General features: G+C 32.0%; 1 protein-coding gene across 2 annotated transcripts in view; it reads right to left on the bottom strand.

The window, feature by feature from the left end:
• LOC129219425 (catenin delta-2-like) overlaps positions 1-20842 on the bottom strand; it is a 120341-nt gene that overhangs the window by 21173 nt on the left and 78326 nt on the right. For both annotated transcript variants that reach the window (XM_054853823.1, XM_054853824.1), the window contains exons 12-16: positions 20323-20570; positions 14144-14294; positions 5411-5643; positions 4336-4558; positions 476-597 (exon numbers count right to left, since the gene is read on the bottom strand). In XM_054853823.1, coding sequence (XP_054709798.1) covers positions 476-597; positions 4336-4558; positions 5411-5643; positions 14144-14294; positions 20323-20570 — 977 coding nt within the window. The remainder of the gene's footprint in view (positions 1-475; positions 598-4335; positions 4559-5410; positions 5644-14143; positions 14295-20322; positions 20571-20842) is intronic.

Raw genomic sequence — 20842 nt, 5'->3', positions numbered from 1 at the left:
TTTGGCGAGTGTGCTTCACTAAGCTATATTGTGCGACCAAGAAAGAAATTCCCATTGAAAATCCAAATCGGCCACAAAAATTAGTTTGAGTTACTCAATATGCAGGTGATTGGTACAGTGAAATTGATGCTTTTACTAATATCATATATTAGTTCTTTTCCAAAGCCACAACTCTTACTTTCGACAGGAATTTTTAAAAACACATTAGCAAATGAGAATATGGGAGGGCATATATTTTTTGATTATAAAATGAAGTATTTCATAAATTAATTTTTGTTCCTCCATGCTGTTCTTTCCAAGGAATAAAAATTTCAGAACAGGTAAGCAGAATATTCAAATGGCTAGCTACACATTTACCATTTCAAAGTGCAATGAACTTTTTAATTTTAACACATTTACTTTGCATTAATTTTAAACACATAATGTAGAAATGACTGAACTATAAAAATAAAAGTGCCATTTAAAAATGTCATACCATTCCTGAAGGAAAAACTCCAATGTGAGGTCTATGGACTTGAGATGGAGGTGGAGGTTCAGAACTATGGCCAAGTTCACTTAATGGAAGCTCCCCTTCAGACCTACTGTAAGGTATTGGACCTGCATAAGGGAAGACAAAACATTTGATGCAGTACAAACTATATCTGTTTAGAAAAAAGATAGCAAAATTTATAATACAGAAAACATTGTACTTGATTTTATATGATTTATAAAGAACATATCGTCACCTCAGAACAAAAATGGGATATCTTACTCTTATTTATGGGATTAGATGACTTACTACTGCTCTGAGGCGACAATATAAGGGATTTTCTTAAAAAGTCATTTTTAGCTTATTTAGTTCAGGAAAATTCAAGTGGATTGAACTGGATGAAACCCTTTTAATAAGAAAACTATATGCTAGGGCTTATATTTGACAACATTTGAAAATGGGCATCAGTACAACTTTTACATGAACAGCATACAACCTAAAAGCAATAATGACACCTGATACTTCAAAAATATCAATAGGCACTGCAATAACTAAGCAAATTTATCGGTTCAATACATACCTGGACAATTACAAGGGGTTAAATATAACGTTTAATTTTAATTTAAATTTACTATAATTTATAACAATTTATGCATATTTATAACAATTACATAATACATATTTTAATACATAATACATAATTTATAACAATTTATACATATTCCAAGTTCCAAAAAAAAACATATTAAAATATAAGTAGAAAATTATGATAAATACGTAGAAAATTCCTGTCTCTGAGTTAATTCCCCCTACTCTGACAAGAGGTCTAAACTTCAATAGGAAAAAAAAAAATGTTTTTTACTTTCAATTGTGTGTTCGTGAGTGACTGTTGTAGTGGGTGGAGATTCAAAATTTACACTGCTTTTAATCATAATCTAATTGCATGTAAGAACAAGTTCAATTAGAAATCATCAGTATTAATATGGTTACAAAACCTTTCTGTATAATATGCAAAAAATTAGAACTACATTTAGGACAGATTTCTTTATGTAGAGGAAAAAATTATAACATGACTTACAAAGCTTGTATAGGTACTAAACCCTTTATAATGAGTAAGAGACAGCAGGCAGGTGTCATACTAGCCCAAGGGGAAAACATATGCCCTTATCTGGCTACTGCCTTTTAGTGCAGAAATTGTTTGCGCAAATAAGGATTGGCATCAAAAAAAGGGACCACTGGGTCACTTGATGACATGGAATGACCCTTTATTATACATATTGATGGTACTGAAAGACATTTAATGCATGCTTGCAAAGAAAATTATAATAACTCATTGGTTTGCAAAATCAAATAATAAAACATTCTGTTATTTGCATTGTAAGGAATTTGATTTTATAATACTTATTCTTTAATATTGAAAATATAGGACTTGCATACTGTTTTCTATTAAATCCTTAGTGTTGAAACTATTGTTGAGTAAACATTTTATTTAAATTTTGAATCCTGATTATTCATTCTTCATAAATTTAGTTATGTTACTAAATAAAAGAATTTCAATTTGATTTTATGTTTCATTGTTATTGAAAGTCATTAAAAGTTGTGTTGTCAGTATTTGAGTAAATGTATTTTTAAATCAAGTTTTCTCTCAACAGTCTCTTCATTAAACATAGATCTTAAAATTTATTTTGCAATAACAGGACGATTCTTCTAAATTTCCTGATGTCTGTAAAGTAAAACATACATTAAGGTGAACTGAAAAAATCAAAATTCTGCAGAGCACTTAGCCTTAGTGTGGAAAATGTGTTACTCCCTAACACTAATTACTGTAAAATTTCGTGACTATGACATAATGTCTAGAGATTTGAATTTTTGAGGTTGTTAGAAAAAGATCAAATAAAGAGAATGTTTACAAAATATTTTCAATTTTGCAGAAAGTTAAGCTTTATTGACAGAATTTTGTAACTCCCTAATACAAATTACTGCATAAAATTTCAAACCTGTGTCAATTCTGCTCTGACAATAGGCCTAGATTTTGAAAATTTTATAAAAATTCCTTAAATACCAGTAACGCATGGCAAAGTAGCTACATATCTAATACACTGCAATGCTTTGGATTTTTAATCACCTCAATGACAACATCAAGCCATCCGTTGAACCGGGCGCATCATTTAGAATGTTAAGGTGGAAGAGGTCAGTAGCCCCCTTAATCTGAAAAACTTGTTTTATGTGTAAATAGGCATGGTTTTGCGGTTTTTCAACAACATTTCATTGAGTTCATGCCCCCCCTCCCCAGAAAACTACATAACAACAGGCCTGTCTTGAATGAAGTAGGTTCTATTTCGTTGTTTAAAAAGGGGTAAATGATAAGAAAGTCGCTTGGTTTATTTTGCTAGAAGTTGCCTGTGGGGTCTTATGCATACTTCAAAATATATTCAGTACACTGGATTAAAAGCTGGAATCATGTGCCTTTTAGAACAAAATCTTCACAGACCCCTCAAGTGCCTTTACATTTGCCTTTTACATTTTGCCCCACTGCCGCATCTCTTCCAGATTGTAGATGGTACTACGTCGGGCCCTAAATATTGCTCCAGTAAAATTAGAAAAAGGCTGTGGTCTCTGAAAAGGGTTTCATAGTTAATTTTAAGCCATTGGATTTCAAGTTGACCCTACGATGTTAAGACAGACAATATTTATTTCTCATATCACATGCAATAAAATAAGGCCTATGCTCTCCTTATGTTGCTAACAGTGAACTGGTCGCAAAAAAAAAAATGTCTTGCTGGCTAAAAACAGTTAATATTATCTTGAGATGGTACAGTTCATCTATAAAACAATAGAGTTGAAAATCTTGGTCAAGTTTATTTTTAAATGTCTATACTCCATCCTAGTTTAGAATAAAAATCAACCTTCTATTAAAAACAGAGCTGGGCATGCATGGGAATTCATTCATACATCGAGATACTTGCCAAAAATGTATTGATGTAATTGATCCCATCAATTGCTTGGAATGGTATATTTTGTAGTTTTAATAACGGGCATAGTTTACAAGAGAAAATGTCAAGTAGTTTACAAACTTGATACAGAAATTGCTGTTGCTTTTACGGGGAATTCAGAAGAAAAGAACCATTTACGTTTTGTTCATTGACAAAATCAAGAAGAAAGAGACCTTTTCTGAGTGTAATACTAATATGTTTTCATAAACGGTTTTGAACTTAAAGCAAGGCCTTTTTTCCTTTTTTGACTTTAACATTTTGGGAGACAGAAGAAAAGAGCAATATATCTGAATGAGCGAAAAAATGAGGCGCGGTATAACGAGAGGCTACTGTATTTTAAAATCATAACAAAATAATTTAAAAAATGAATAAATTTATTTTCATTAAATTTACCAATTTAACCGTTGATTAACTTGATTGACATAACTTATAGTATTTGATAAGTTTTTGACAGATCACATCAAAAACCTAACCTTAGTTATATAACATACACACGTTACTGCCATGAACAGTACCGCAAAATTTTCATTTTTTTGGGGGGGGGGGGGGTAATTTTTTTCATCCATTGTACATTTGCTTCATAGTACAAGCTTGCTTATTTGGTTTAGGTCGAAAAAAAAAAAGAAAAGAATAAAAAAAAAAGAGAGAGGAGATAAACTTCTTATTACTTCCTAATTTTTGAATTGAATCCAAAACACGTATCTTCACAAATCTCGAAAACTTATTTCTGCAAAAAATGCTGTTTATCTGCCCATGGCAGAAAAGTATGTACATATGTAGTCAGTTTCCCAATGTATTACAATGAATAATCGTAATACAAATATGATAATGAGCAAAAATAGTAATTTGAACTAAATTAGTCATGCAGCACACCTGCAGAAGAGTTCAGGTCCGTTCCTTGAGGCAAAGTTCTGTGATCTTCGTACTTTGTTCCTCCTTTAGAGCTTACAGTTCTATTAAGAGTTGAACTTGCTCCAGTTGGTGATGATAAGGAATTGCGGGTTCCTTTGTGGTGTGTTATAAAATGGCTTTCCTTCCATCCAGCCTTTCTGAACGCTTCTCTGAGTTCTAAATGCTGCCACATATTGTAAAGGAGCTAAGAATGGAAAATGCATGAGAAATGACAAAGAATCATTTCAAAAGAAAAATAGAATAAAAAAACAAAAACAAAACACAAAAGAATATACAGTAGTATTTCCTTTAAGGGACACCTCTATTTCAGGGAGTTTTTCTGGTCCCAGTCCCTTTGAATTGGAACCTCCACATATTTGCCTCTGAATAAAGGACACTCTATTTAAGAGACAGTTACAGCAAAAACTTAAAGTGTGAATGCACACATAGTATTGAATTTAATGGAATTTAAGAATCTAAAATTCAACTGGTGAAAGTTTAAAATTAACATGTACTAATATGATGCATTTTAATAGTCCTGCTAAAATTTACATGCATGTTTTCCCTCTCAGCAATGTATTCATAATTTTAAATGTGAACAATGGTTGAAATTTAGATTGTACTGAATTTTAAATTGCTTGAAATCTAACAAGTTTGTGTGTAAGGAATTACTTCAAAATAATTCATGTGTGTGTGTATATATATATATATATATATTAAAAAGACATAAATTAAAGCAAAAACAACTCTGACAGGTAATTATTGTATAATAAAAAATAAGTTGGTGAACCTTAATATGAAGATACAAAATAAGTTTTCTGAATAAAAATTCAAAAAACAAGCTTCAACTAAAAAATCTGAAGAAGCAACAACTCCCATAATTTTGTATTGTTAGATATTGAAATAAAAATGTGATAGGTCCATACCTAAAAAAAAATTATTTTTTTTTTTTGCTAAATTAAGAAGTGCTATTACTTTTTTACTTTATCCTTGTTCCGGCACTAATAGATTTTTTCCCAGATACACATAAATTATAAAATCATATTTTACTAATTACTTGTGAGGCAAACTTGTGGACTCTTGGTGAGAAAGCATCTTTCTGTTGAGTGATCTTGACGAGACGGTCTATGCCCCCAATTTGAAGCAGAGATCTTGCAAAATCACTTTGCTTTCCCACTACTTCATTGAGCGTTGCCAGTACTGCTGAGCAGGTATCATCTGATATCTCCATATCATGGTCTCGGCTGCCATTAGGCAATTTTAAGACCAAATCTTTCAACGCATAACTTCCTGCACAAATATTGGAACGCAATATTTTAGTAACATAAATTATACATTTTAGTTAGTAAATAGCTTAAAAATACAGAATTAAAGATATGAACAAAATGTAAAGTAAACTAATAGTGGTACTTTATAACTATAACTAATAAATGGAAACTAAGCAAATTATTACAAAGTGCATTAATTTAAATTTTCATATTTATTACAAATATGTATAAAATTTTAGATGTGTTTCAAGGCAACAGCAAAGCTTTTGTGCTCACAAGGTTACTTAAAGGGTAATAAATTAGGAACAAAGAAGATAAAGGAAGAAAAAAAGCACTGAATTAGAGTTAAAAAGACAAGTGTAGCAATTATTTCACACAAAGAAAAAGTGAAAATTTTCATTCTCATTCATGAACTAAAAGAAACTGCAGGGGACTTCTGTTTATCATGACTCAAGATGGGAACAGTATGGGAAAAACCAGAAGAAATATTTGGAAAAAAAGTTTAATATTTCTGGTACAAAAAAAAACATTTGGACCAATATCTGCTATTATTGTCCTTCAAGGCAGATTTAGATAAAATGAAAAGCTTTCTGCAAACACAAATCCTAACTGGAAAATTTTCTGCAAATAATTATTTTGCCTAATTCACCCTTGTGAATAAGGAATTAAATTTATATTCAAATATTAAAGAGACAAAAAAAAAAGTGCTTTAAATCATTTAATTTTTTTTTACAGTAACATATAGTTCTTATTTTTCACCAACTGAAGAAAACTGCCAAAACCATTAATTTTTTCACACATGTGCTTTAAAAGGCTTTAACAGAAACAAACTGGGATTTTTTAAAAAAATTCTCTTTCATTAAAGTTAGCAACTTTAAAACAAAAAAAGCAAACCCCGTTCTTGCGTTCGTCTATATTATGCAAGACTGCTTAAAGGGCTTATTGAGGCAGCTATCAAGGGGTTGCAGAACCGATGTCAATCCCCCAGAATTATGGCAAGAGTTATTGCCATGTCTTTTGCTAGTTCTATTGTGGTTTTGAACCGGTCAACAATCAACATGTCCCACACTAAAGGGAATTTGTTCTTAAAAAGTGCACCTGTTCTTCCCCATTCCAGAGTTTTCAGCCAATCAATCACACCAGTGTCATTCATCCACCCCTTTTCTAGAGCTTAAAACATGCCAGGAGGTAACGCTGCATTTTTCGGCAAAGTTTTCCCCTTTAATATTGTAAGTGGCTTTTACAATAAATTTTCCTTCTCATGTCTGGTTATTTTAATTAGTATGGTTATCTCCCCCTTTTGATTCACAGCCTTTGGCAAGTTTTTGGGCTTACAAAAAGGGGGGGGGGTTCAAAATGCTGCGTAGCCCTTCTCCTGGCAGTGTACAACCCAATCATTTCAAGTTTCTTCCAAAAAATTTGGAAAACATACATTTCAGTGGTGCATCGCCTTATGCTGCAGTTCTTTTTCCGACAATCTTGTTACATTTTTCGCTCACACCAAATTCATATGAAGCAGCACAGCTGTAACAGTAATAAATTGCAGCTTAAAGCCTGCATTGTAAGATTTTAGGTTTTGTTTGGAATAGTCAGCCATCTTCAGTACAACAGATAGAAAGGACGCACTTGTTTAATGAAGACACAAATAAGCAAGCAAAATGCTGCTCCTCTTAAAACAAAAAGTATAGTGTTAATTTATTTGAAATCACAGATGGTGTGATAGTTGACAGTTTTGATTATTTATTGGGGAAAAAAATGTTTAAAAATAATGAAAAGAACATTTAGTGACCATAACTAGGACCAGAAAATCAGAATAATAAATGTAAATTTTCAGCAATAGCAAGATTTGTATTTCTGATAATGATTTTTATTAATGGTTGATTTCCTCCTATATAAATAACTCCAATCATTTCAATCGAAATATTAGCAGCATGTAAAAGATTGAAATCTCGAACACAATTCATTTCAAAATTGTTGCCTTATGGTGCTTTATTGATATAATACAAATAATAAAAAATATATTTAATGATTAACTTACAAATTTTAGGAAAAGCTATTTACTAGTGAAAAAATGTCAACTTGGAGAAATTTGGAACAATTCTTGAATTAAAAAAATATTTATGACTTAAAGATAAACACCAATGAAACTTTGATAATTTTTTCCAATGATATTGGCTTGAATCAACCCAGATGCAAATGGATTAAAATTTTTGAGTGAACGTGACTAGTGTACAAGTCTTTTATTACGCAATATGAAATTGGGGTTGCCACTTAATTAAAGAGAAAAAATTCTACGTATTTTCCCTGTATGAATATGCAATATTACAAACAAGCAACACTGATATTTGTATAAGAACATTAATATCCTGATAGTTTCATCACAGGAAAATAAATAAATAAATAAATAAAATAAGATGAAGTAAAGAAGTTATTAAAAGGAAAATATTAGCATCATAACTGAATATTTATATTTAGGAACACACATATACATATATATAAACTTCTCTTAATCATTCATGACTTGGACTTAAAAAGAAACACGACAGAAGTTAAGCAGAGCAATAAATATTGATGATTAATCTCATGCTCTTTAAATTAAATTAGCATACAATTCAAGATGTATGCCAAATAAAACATTATGTAAGTTTTGGCATAATGATAGACATTTTAATATTTATTCAAAAAAAAAAAAAAAAAAAAACCTTTAAAGCAAAATTACCATTTTTATTATTTTATCTATTTATTTTTGAATACTGCAATTATTTTTGTGGTTAGCATATTTGGGCATTGATTTCTGCAAAACTTCAATTTTAAAAAAGGAAAATTCCTTAAATAAAAAAAAATGGTAAACACAAATTACTGTCTAAGCGGTAGAATCACAGTAGATGAAAACAAAAGTTTTATTGTAGGTAGATGCAATTAAATTTTCACATGTATCAAAAATCGAGGCTGATACATAAAAGCATAAAAAACAACTAAAATGCACACATTTTATGTCTATTCGGACCAACTGTCAACTTCCATGACTAATTTAGATCACGGTTACAGACTTTTCAGGTGCTTGGACACCCTACTTTGTAAATATAATTCAACTTGAAGGATAATTTTAAAAATTGCAAAACCTTTCAAGCAATACTTCACCAAAAAACTCTTTTAGAGGGATGCAAAACCATTTTAATACAAATGCATATGATTCCAAAAAAAAGTGAATATAGATATTATAGCAGTACGCTATAAATACAGAAAATATGGGAAATACATAACTTGGAAAGTATTACATGTGATAAAAATCAGAGTTAAATGGGGAAAAAAAAAAAAAAAAAAAACAAGATTTAATTATATATTTTTTTGATTAAAATCACTTTTTTAAAAGGAACACATATCAGATTTTTAAACTAAAATTTATTATTTTATTTATTCTGATGCTTCTTAAAATCAGTCAGCTATCCATTTTTACTTGCCTTCTTTCTAATAAAATTATATATAAAAAGCTATATATTTTTTATATGTATATTTGCAGTAAAAAAAAAATAAAATAAGTATGGTTTTCAATTAATATGAACACGGCTAAAAATAAATTTCAACAATAATTCATGGTTAAAGGAATATTAATTTTGTTCCCTTTTTTTACATATTTTGTAGAATTATGCACATGGTGTAATAACTAGAGCTGCCAGAGATTGGGTTTCCCTCCAAGATCTAGGGATTTTGTGTGAAATTCTTGGGGTTTGGGTTTTATTAATGAAAACAACATTTCTTAAGAATTTTAATGATAAAACATGCTTTCACTAAAATAAATTTTTTGACCAAGCAATCTAGAATAAAGGTTTCTTTCATGCACAAGCTGTAACTAAATAAAGACCGTGTTGAAAAAAAAAAAAAAATCCTACGACTCTAGCCCTGGATGTCATTTCCTTGTACTATCTGTATACCTGCATTATTATTTTTTTTTTCAGCAGACTATTTTCAAACCCTTTTTTAAAGAATTAATGAGAAAGAAATATTTATTCAGAGATTAATTTTAGTATTTGTTATCATATTCTCTTACTTTATCATTTATAAGAGTAAAATTGACCAGTTACATTAATAGCAATTACAAAAAAAAAGTGAATAAAATTTTCAGAATTATTAGTTACACAATCTTAGATTTTCTTGCCTAGATCTAGGGGATTTATGAGCCTAATCTTGGTTTGTGAAAAATCCCAATGGCAACCCTTATAGAAACATGTTTCATTTCCTAGTTGTTCACATCTACTTTTGCATGTAGAACCTTAAAATAAATGCACCCTTTATTTTAAAAAATAAAGGGTGCATTTATTCGTTTTTTTTCGTGTCCCCAAATCTGTGTACCCTCGGGGGTTTTTTTCTGTGCCTTTGAACCTGTGTACCTACTTTTTTTTTTCTGCCCTCAAACCTGTGCACCTTCTGTATTTCTTTCTTTTTTTTTTCTCCCTCCTCCTTTCTTGAACTTTTTTTTCATTTCATTTGTGCTTTCGAACATGCGCTCTCTCCTTTTTTTTGATAAACACTAAGTTTCTCCTCAGTATATGAAAGTAATTTATTATATGCATCTCATAATTTACAAACAACTAAAGTCATTTAAACGTAAACTTACTGTGAATGTTCGAGGGGTAATGATAACCTAACGAATTCTTGGCTAAGCAACTTTCGCGATAACTCACTTCCGGTAAAGAATGTAAACAAATCTTGAATTTCTTTCCTCACCTTCTGGCATTGAAAGATAAGATGACGTCATGATGTTCCAACGTCTTTTTCTGCACGTGGCGGACATATGACAACACAGTTATGCTAATCAGGTATGCTGTATTTATAGTGATTCAGGTGTTTAATCTTTTTCTTTCTAGCGTTCGGTTTTAGTTTGCCTGCTGGTGGATTGCAGCAGGAGTTTTTGACTCTCTGGCATTATCAAGCTATCGAGTTCCCCATTCATATTTATCAGGATGTATTTATTGAAACTTAGTTTTTGATTGTCGATAGATATGATCTGATTGAATTTTAAGTAGTATCTGAACTTAGTATTCGTTGAGTATCTTGAATTGAAGTTAGTATCTAGGAATGCAGATCATGGAATCTTTTTTGACACGATCTTTGGTAATAGTAAATTGGAATTAAAAAACAGAAATAAGATTGAATTTAGAAATCATTTTAGATGAAGTTTCATTTTGAATATGGCTTTGAATTAGTAACTTCTTCTTTGCTTTTAATTTATATAATTGTTAATCGTTGACAAACTTGTTATTGTTTATAATAGGACTTTTTCATCACTTAGTTTAAGATGATTCATGAAACAGAAAAATTAATTTCAAATTGATAGTTTGCTACTCTATGCATCCAACTTTGCTAATTTATTAGCTTTGAAATATTAGTATTCTTAGCAAAACTTGGGCTATTACTACTCATGCAATATGATGAAGTATTATAGACCATCAGCTGCAAAAAATGTCTATTCAGGTCTCCCAAATTCATCTTAAATGATAAGTGTAAGATGTATTTAGTTTTTTAAGTTAAGATGTGTAAACATTGAATGAATGAATGAATGATTCAAAGGATGTGACGTCAGTGCTTGAGCGGATGGATGACGCAATCTCATGCAGAGAAGGGATAGGTAGAAGATTCCAGAAGCTTCCAGGAAGATCTTAGGTACGCATTTCTGGTGTGACGTGCTGTATCGTGCGATGTAGGATATATGAAGAAAAATCATTTCTGCTCACGTTTTTCATTCCTTGACTGTAGATAGCCCTTCTTTGACGAACGCTCGCTTATTGAAGCAGCGTCTGGAACTTAGCATAGGAATGGCTGTTTGTTTTTGCCATGATTGTTAGGGAAATACATTTTTTAAAACATATTTAGGAAACTTTAGTTGCATGCTGTTAAAACATGTTATGATTATTTTACTATTTACAGAAGTTATATAATTTACAGTTGTTAATTATATTGTTCAATAAAAAGGAAGTTTCAATTGACTTCTGTTACTTCAATCTTCGATGAAACTTTCACATATGACACAAAGGCATCTGCTAACCAGTGAAGTTGACTCTTTTTTGAATTACAAGAATTTAGCTCCAGTATTAGGCTAACATATGTGCTTTCGTTTCATTGCGCCCTCTGTTAGGCATTAATGCCTGCTAACAAAAACAGTAAATGCTCCTATCTCATCACCTCACAACTACAATAGTAAAAGAGTATGTTTTTCGTTACTTACAATGTATTATCAATCATTCTGCATGACTGAGGCGAAAACCCTTATCAGAACTCATTCCCGTTGGTCGAATGGACCAAATGTTCGTTTCACTTTTGTTCACCTCGGCGGAACTCAATAGTGGATGACGTCACATAGAAGCTTCTAGTTGAATCTGATGGCACGTGTCAGCCATATCAGTGATGTGTTTGTTCACATGACTCAGATATGCTAATGATCTTGGGATATTTAAACCGCTCGAGATTTAAGTTCGATCTTCTTTGCTTATCTCTCATCATCGTAAGAGGTTGCTTTGTTGGCATTTGAACTTGTTTGTTCCTGTGGCTCGCCTCTCTGCAATATCTGTAGGCCTGAAGAGAGCATTTCAGACCTTGGAAATATTCAGCAGACTAGCAGATGAAATAAAGCACGTGACGAACAAAGTTCGAAGGAAAAAAATCCTTTTATTTTAGCATATTGGATGAGCTAATACTTAGACAATGTATTTGACTTACATTGAATCCAGTTCAACAGGATCATTAAAAATATATCGTTATTCTAACAACAAACATCTCATTAAAATGGCAAACTAGGTATTTTGAATTAACTTAGAAAAAATGTATCTTTTTTAAATAGAATATTCAAGACAACTACGCATTTTACTTTGAACTGGAAAACACAAACATGTGGACTACACGCAAAAAAACATTGACAGAGACAGAACTCTTAAACCTGCAGCATTATATAGCCTTGAAAACACATGGTGGAACAAACCAACATTCGTAATTTTAATCGCTTACGCAAAACAACAAGAACTGTTGCCACACACAAAAACTTTTAGAAAACCTCGCTTATCAGATGCAAGAACTAACCAAAACCCAATCCAGTTCAAATGAGTGAATTGCACGAAAGACATCACTACTGATTCAATGTTGTTTATTTACATCGGAGCAAGCAATTTGTCCGAAGCGATCTGCATGGTGCAAAAACCTATTTTTATACAAGTTATTATTATTTTTTTTTTCATTTATCTGAAAGAAAACTTGACTAAAATGTTAACAATATCATGCGCTTGTAGAAGTTTATTTCATAATGGGTTTAGAGTTTTATATCCAAGCTGTAGTCGATAACAGACATGCAGTTTAGATTTCATTTTTTGCAACTATGTTAGTCATCTCGTACAAAGAAGCATCTAGCAAGTTGTGTGCTGTAGTTTGTAGCTGAATGCAAGATGGAGTTATTACCTTTTAGTTCATTTTATCATTTACGGACCGTTGTTACATATACATCTTGTTATTCAACAAACTTCCTTCAAGTTTAAAATAGCATATTAGTCTTCAAAAATTCACTTTGCAAATATTCAAAGAAATATAGAGGGATTAGATAAAAAGTCTGTGCACCTTTTTTTTGCGCAACCAAATATGTGTGCCCTTGGGGATTTTTCTGCACTTTTGAACCTGTACTTTTTTTTTTGTTGTGTTCTCAAGCCCGTGCGACTTCTGGTTTTTTTTCGCACTCAAGGCTTAGCACTTTCGCTCTTTTTTGCCCTCAACCCCGCCCCCCTCTTTCTCATCCTTCCCCTCTCTAACTTTTTTTTTCGAGCAATCACGAATTGCTTATTGTTTTCATTTGCTGTTGAATGATGTCCGTCCTTTTTATTTTCCAACGAGCACTGTCTACAGGTTGCGTCCATATTCTACATACACGCGTACATGTTAGCTTAAGGCTTTATTTTTAATTTTCTTGGAGCAATTTCATAAAAAACTAGAAAGTCTTCAAAATATATAAACTTACTTTTTGATTCAAACTATAAAAAAGATTCCCATTTTCAATGTAATAGATAAACGGCGAGCAAAAATCCTCTTAGTGTCTAAAAACCCAACAATCAATCACGTGTTTTGCCCATTACAGCGTACGTGATGCCAGAGCTCAAGAGTTGAGGAGCTTTTGGCTGACTGCATAGCAAGAAATAAATTTGAAACAGAAATAGTTACATGTTAACTGCGTTCAGTTTGCTATGCGATGTAGCATATGTAAATTTTGATGACATCACGTGTAGGGCATTGTGTAGGGTGAACTTTTAAGAATATTATGGACATTTTAGAACAGATGATATTAAGTAATAAACAAACTTGTGCACCTTCTTTTTTTTTTTTTTTTTTTTTTGCATCCTTTTAGAGTCAAGTTTGATGCCCTCTTGGAAGACCCAGTCTGTGCCTGCTTAAAATTTCCCCTTTTGTTCATTAATACACTACAGGTGTAGGTCCATGGTGAGAAAAGATAAAAATTAGTTCTCATAAATTATCCCTAAAGCATTACAAACCTATTAAATCCCGGTTTCTTGCATCAATTGTCATGTTCCGCAATGCCCTGGCACTGGCACAGACCACGCGATCATTAGACATCCTGAGGAGCTCCACGAGAATGGGTAAAGCCTTTTGTTTACGAATGTAGCTTCGAATCTCGATGCTTGGCTAAAAAATAAAAAGGAAACACATGAAAGATTTCAAAAATATTTCACTTTGTTACTTTTTCATCATTTACATTTGTCAATTTCTTTTACTAACAATTCATAATGAAAATTACGCACTTTTTTTACTACATGCAACAGAAATAGTGTAAACCATTAATAGAAACCACTTTGTATAAATAATTGAAAGAGTTGAAGAAAAGATTTTTTAGAACCCTTTCCCATATAAATGTCCTAAATTTGCATTGACCAAAACACCCCTAAAGACCCCAAAACCGAGTTCTTAAGACTTGTTGGAAATACGGTAACATTCCTGTTCATGTGTCTATTGTCCTCCATGTAAATACTTTCTAAAAACTAAATTTGGTTTGGCATCTACGTTAATATGCTAAAACTTTTTTTTTTTTTTGCTCTAAATTGAAGGAGAAAGACATTTTGATCTGCATGCAACTGAGCAATCGCAACGATTCAAGTTATAAAACTTCAATGAAGTGATTGTCTCTTTTTTTTGATATTTTTCAGTACTACTCAAGGGTTAGTGCACGTAAGTAGGTTTGGTAATGAAATGCTGGGAAGCCATGTTTTAAGTTTCTTTAACTTGAAAAAGTATTTTATGATTTTAGTTTTAAAAATTTTTGATCAATGTTATATTGACTAGTGTTTGTGATTACTCAAGTAATCGAGTTCAGCTCTTATTCCACATGTCTGTCGAATTTGGCATGAAATTTTCGGGTGGGAAGGTTCCGGTTTTGCGACTCCAGTTTCAGAAATTTTAATAGAAGCTAAATTCCCCCCCCCCCTCCTTTCGATCTCTACATCACCAAAGACAGATTTAGAATTTTAAGGCTTTAGCTCCAAAATTTGTCGGGAGACAACCTTTGAATCCTCCAAAGATTGCCTGAAACAGCGTTCTCAATGCTTCAGCTTTGAAAAAGTTTTGCACTAATATGTTCACTAAAGATGCTTTGAAAAGTTTCTAGTTTTGGAACTTTGCCTAAAGAAAGCTCCCCCCCCCCCCCCGACATGACCAAAGACAGCCCAAAAGTTTTAATACTTCAGCTAAGAAAATTTTTGAGCTGTAATACCAGAAACCCTTTTTCATATAAATTCACCGAAGATTGCTTAAATTAGTTTAAGTTTCTAGTTTCCTTTTTTTTTGTACCCCTGCCCCCCCCCCCCTCTTTTATATCACTTAGCATAGCCTAAATATTTTTAACTTAAGTTTCCAAGCGTTTGCAGAGGAGAAATCTTGAACCAAATCTGATTTCAAAAAATGACCTGCAGTTGTGTTTTTACGACTCTATTTTCCATGATTTTTTCTGGAGCCTTCGAATCTCCCACCAAACCCACCTTTGCTCTTAGATTAACAAAGATATAAACATTTTAAAACATCTGTAGGGGGTGGGGGGGATTTGCAGACTTGCGCTCTTTGCAAGACCAAAATTTTTTTTGCACGACCGTACAGCAATTATTTTTCTAGTTCCCCCCCCCATTCTAGCAAGTCTTAGAATGGAAGACATTAGAATATAGGGATTCATTGGTTGGTCAATATTTAACAGCAACATTTCAAAAATGCAAGAACAATTGCCCATTGTTGTTTCAAACCAGCTTGAAAATTTTCCAGATTCTTTCCAGAATTCTGATTTTTATCGAATCTTCAAAATCCCTGATGGTTCCTGTTTCTCCCAGTCTGTGGTCATCATCTGCTCTGGTTGCATATAAGCTGTTAGATTAGCTTAAACATTTCACCCCGACAGCAATCACTACTCTCAACCGGTGATTCAGATTTACCCCCCCCCCCCCATCAAACATTTCAGAACGCACCAGAATTTTCATTTATGCTGGTAAAAATTTGCAAAAAGAGAATTGACAAAAATTGAAAGAGTGATTGAAAATAGCAAGAAAAAAAGACTAAATTTTCAAATAGAAATAAAGGAGATTAATTCAAAAAATCAGTGAGAATAGCCAGCAACTCCAACATCTGTAATGCAGTGAGTTGGCAGTAACAGAGCTACCTGAAAAAATTGAAACGCCGAGCTTAAGCCACGCTTCTAAAAGCATGTTGCAAATAAAACAAGACCATGGAGGAAAATTGAGGGAGTGCAAATGTTGATGTAAATGCATGGTTATTAAACGGGATTATAATCAAAGCATATTTTTAAAATACCCATTTTTTTTTTCAAAGTAAAAACTGAAGGAAAGTCATCGAATTTCTCTTTGCCCCATCGTCCGTCGCGACAATTTTGTCAAGACGGAAGGTCTAACACTCATTGAAAAACTGCTGGGTCAAAAGGATATTGTTTAGTAAGTTGGACTAGAAAGGATTAGAAACTGGAGTCCTGTAAAGATGGCTGAAGTAATTTTTTAAAAATTAGATGCATTTTTGGCAAAGGTTTCACTTGGTGAAAGTTAGTACAGATCAATAGTATGTCTACAAAATGAGGAATGGAATTTCAAACGGAAATATTTCATTCAGCTTCTTTAAAAAGAATAGTCATTGCAGGAGGTTAAGGACAACAAATAGAATTTCTGGGTTATATGTTTCAAGAAAATGCCCATCAGAGAACGTGATAGTTTTAAAAGAATATTAATAGAGTATGCTTCATTTTATTAAATCTAACTTTGTATTGTGAGTTTACAGTATAAAATACAATGTAGTCATGTCCAGAAAACAATCTCATACTTGCAATATATCAATAGACACTACAATAACTGAGCAAATTAATCTGTTTAATACATACCTTGACTATTACAAGTGGTTTATTTTAACATTTAATTAAATTAATAATGATCAGTTAGAAAACAGCATATTAAAATATAAATAGAAAATTATGAGAAAAAAACTAACTCTTTTCAGTCATCAGAACGGGAGACTGCTGAAGATGTTAATGAAGCGGCTGTAGCTTTTTTAGCTTTCTTTAACATTTTTTCACTAAATTTTTTTTTAAAACAAGGTTTAACAGCTGGGCATCAACTCGATCATGCATTTCAATAATATATAAAATACCTTTGAGCTAAAGTTAAGAACATTCATTTTCCAATTCATCTAGCTTTTTGTCTTGACATTCTTCTTTTAAAACATTGGAAAGATGTTTATAAAATATTTTACTAATGTAAAACATGCACTTTCAATATCTTTCAAATTTCTACTTCAGCATTTACGAGAACTTTGCAATCGAAAGAAAATTTCTTCACTATCTAATCATAAGCTGTCACTAGGTACTTAACAGCAGCTAAATAAAATAACTTTTGCTCTTCTTGTGATAGCTTTGAAACAATATTTAACATTCGACTATCAATCACTAAATTTTCATCATCTTTATGACAAAAAATGATTTTGCCTTTTTAAAATCTGCTATTACTACGTCCCTTCCATTATACCAAACAAAGTATGAAGCTCTGTTTGCCAATCCACAGATGCAATGCCATTTTTACTCCAATTATAACATAGAAACTGAAAACTTTATTCCAATATAAGGTCCAAAATTACAGTGGGTGGCCAAATTATTAGGGATACTTCTCAAATTCTCTTATTTTCAAGTTTAGGCTCACTTTTTGAAGAAGTAAAACACAAGCCACATTTTTTAAAAATTCTGAGTAGCTGCTGGTATCAATATTGTGTTTTTTAGAAATGGCAACACCTATGACGTTTTACAAATATTTGAGGTTATTCCAGTTTTAGTCTCTAATCAGAAAAAACTGCTGCTGTCCTGAGATTATATTAAAAATTCTAGCATTATTTCTTTGAAAGTTTTGGTGTCTGCTATAGTTAACACATAATTAACCCTTATTAATAAAGCAATGTTAATTCAGTTTGATTAAATTCAAATATTTGATTGATATTGCTGCTTGATATTGTCAAAACTGTTTTTTTTTTATAGAATGGACAAGGCTCCAAACATGTCTCCTAGAAAATGTAGGGAAATACAAGCATTGTTACTTCTCTCCACACATACCCAGAGAGTTATTGCAAGTATAACAGGTGTTTTTAGGACAATAGTTGGATATATCAAAATTAAAATTCCCTAAAACATGCCACTGGAAGTGGATCACTTAGGAAAATGTGAAAAAAAGCATATCATAATGCTCGTACCGGCCACAGATAGATATTTCCCTCAAAAATCGCAAAAGGAGCGTAGTCCATCTTACTTATGAATGAGCAGAGCATTGGAATTTTTACCAGAACTGTTTGGAGGCTATTGGTCGAGGAGTAAAAACTCACGGCTGCACTGAAGCTGAGAAAAAGCTTATACAGTAGGCAAAACAACCAAAAAATGTCTGTTGAGGACTGAAATCGTGTAAGAGCCATTCCATTTCAGATAAGGCAGTACCTGTCACATGACCATCACCAATTTTTTTTGAAAAAATTACAGTAGTTACAACTAAGAGACATATGAAATATCCCAAAAGGATTTGGCAAGAAAATTTTTTTTTTCTTCAGTTACAACCCACTAAAAATCTGCACAAAATCGGCCATTTTGGAAAAAACCAGCAAAACACTATATTCGAAATGGACACTATTTCAAAAGTATTTAACCTATTTGAATAATTTTTTTTTCTAAAAATAAATAAGGACCCATATATCATCTAGACATCATTTTTGAAAATTTGGTTAGGTTTTTTGATGTCGGAAAAAAATTAGTTTTGTGACGAAAAAACTACTTTTTTACCGATTTTATGATTTTTTTTTCTCCATGAAAAAAGTTTCTTTTACAAAACAGAGATAGCAGTCTAAAGCCCCCCGTATATGATAGTTTCATGGCATATTTTATTATAATCCTTAGATTCATACCGCCTTGGAAATAAAATTTGAAGTTTTGAAAAATTCCCAAAATCAACGATTTTTGAAGTGAGATTACTCAAAAAATCAATTTTTTAAAAATCTAAAAATTGGCTCATTTGAACCCCCTTTAATGCTTAACAAGTGGATATACACTGCATCCCATATTTTTCCCCAGAAAATTTTATGATTTTTATGGCATGCATGTAAAATGAAAATATCTAATTATCAAAATTATTATCAATAGCCTTTGGCTTCTAATAACAAAGACAAAAACCCCAGTGAATCGTTTTAGGTCTTAATTCTAAAAATTTGTATTCAGTTTACACATGTGGTGCGTTTAGCCCAATGTATTTCTGAATGCTAGTTTTTTTGGAATTGGGCATCCTCCATTTAGTTTTTAGTGTGATTTTCTGATCTTTTGACTCTAGGATGAAGCTTCCACTGCTGAACAGTTCTGGTTTCATCTACTCAATTTATTTACTCTATTCTGTTTTGTAAATTTGTCTACTTGCTAGTTTATTTGTGTTTATGTAATATTTACCTGGCTTATTTGTTTGGCTGTTTTGCGCATCTTTGGGCTTGTGGTTTCTTCTTATTTTGTTTTTTCGTCTATATAATGTGATTTCATTATAAACATAGTATAATAAAACATGAGATACAATTTAAATACAAATTCAAATAAAATTGAAAGAAAAAACACAAAATTGTGAACTAAAGGATTGGCCTTTACCTTGATTAAGTATCAATACCTGGTTCAAGTTTTCATTTTGATGTTGTTTAAGTGTTCTTGCTTTTCGCAATTTCCTTTTTGTTGCTTGTATTTTCAAGAATGTATATAAATATATATACATATATATAAATTCGAAATTTTTCTTTTCTGTTTTTAGCTACAATATTTTCTTATTTTGACTGTTGCAGTCAAAAAATTAGGAATTGAGGGATGTGGTGACATTTAGTGTTGGGAAATTCTTTCGAATTCTAATATTTTAAGCCCATGTCACAATCTTGAAAGAAAATAGCTAAGTTTTAAAAATTCTCTACCAACTTCCATCTTCCTCCAAGCACACGTCTCATGCATGCCAACTCGGCACCTGCTGCTCTGTGATTAGCGATGACCCGAATCATGTGAGCCCCCATCCATCCGATGTGCACAAGACTACTTTGCATGGGAGCTGGGCCTACCTTTTTTCAAATAGTCAATATTTAGTGGAAGTGATAATTTACTGAAAAAGAACATACAAATGCTTACCGAAAATGAAGGATAGCCCGCTGCCAGGTTCATAAGTGCTCCAGCTGATGCTTCTAAGATGTCTGGATTCGAGGATTCAACGAGCAACGATAGGTAACAGTTAGCAACCTCAAACTGATGCAATAGGGCAGCCCCACGAACAGGGTCGGAGTCTCTAATTGGATTTTTTGTCAGTGGTACTTCTCTTTCAGCTGTCAATAGGTCTTTTTTCTTTTTGTTCACTGAAAAGCATCCCAACTCACTGACGGCTACACACCAAAAAAAAAAAAAAAAAGAAACATAAGTATGTGATACTGTTTTAGTAATTCATACAAAAAAATAAATAAATAAATCATTACTTATCACAACCGACATAGTCCACAATATACAGTCGGACCTCCATATATCGAAGTAGCAAATTGCCGGAAAAAAATTCGATATATAGAAACAATCTGTTTTTATCATAAAAACCTCCTAAAACATTAAAATTAAAGCTAATTTTCGTGTATAAAGGCCAATTTCTAATTTATACGAGCATCAT

The sequence above is a fragment of the Uloborus diversus genome, chromosome 3 (genome assembly GCF_026930045.1).
Source record: "Uloborus diversus isolate 005 chromosome 3, Udiv.v.3.1, whole genome shotgun sequence".
Classification (NCBI taxonomy): domain Eukaryota; kingdom Metazoa; phylum Arthropoda; class Arachnida; order Araneae; family Uloboridae; genus Uloborus; species Uloborus diversus.
Note: the sequence above shows the minus strand (reverse complement) of the source record. Positions and strands in the feature narration are given on the sequence as shown.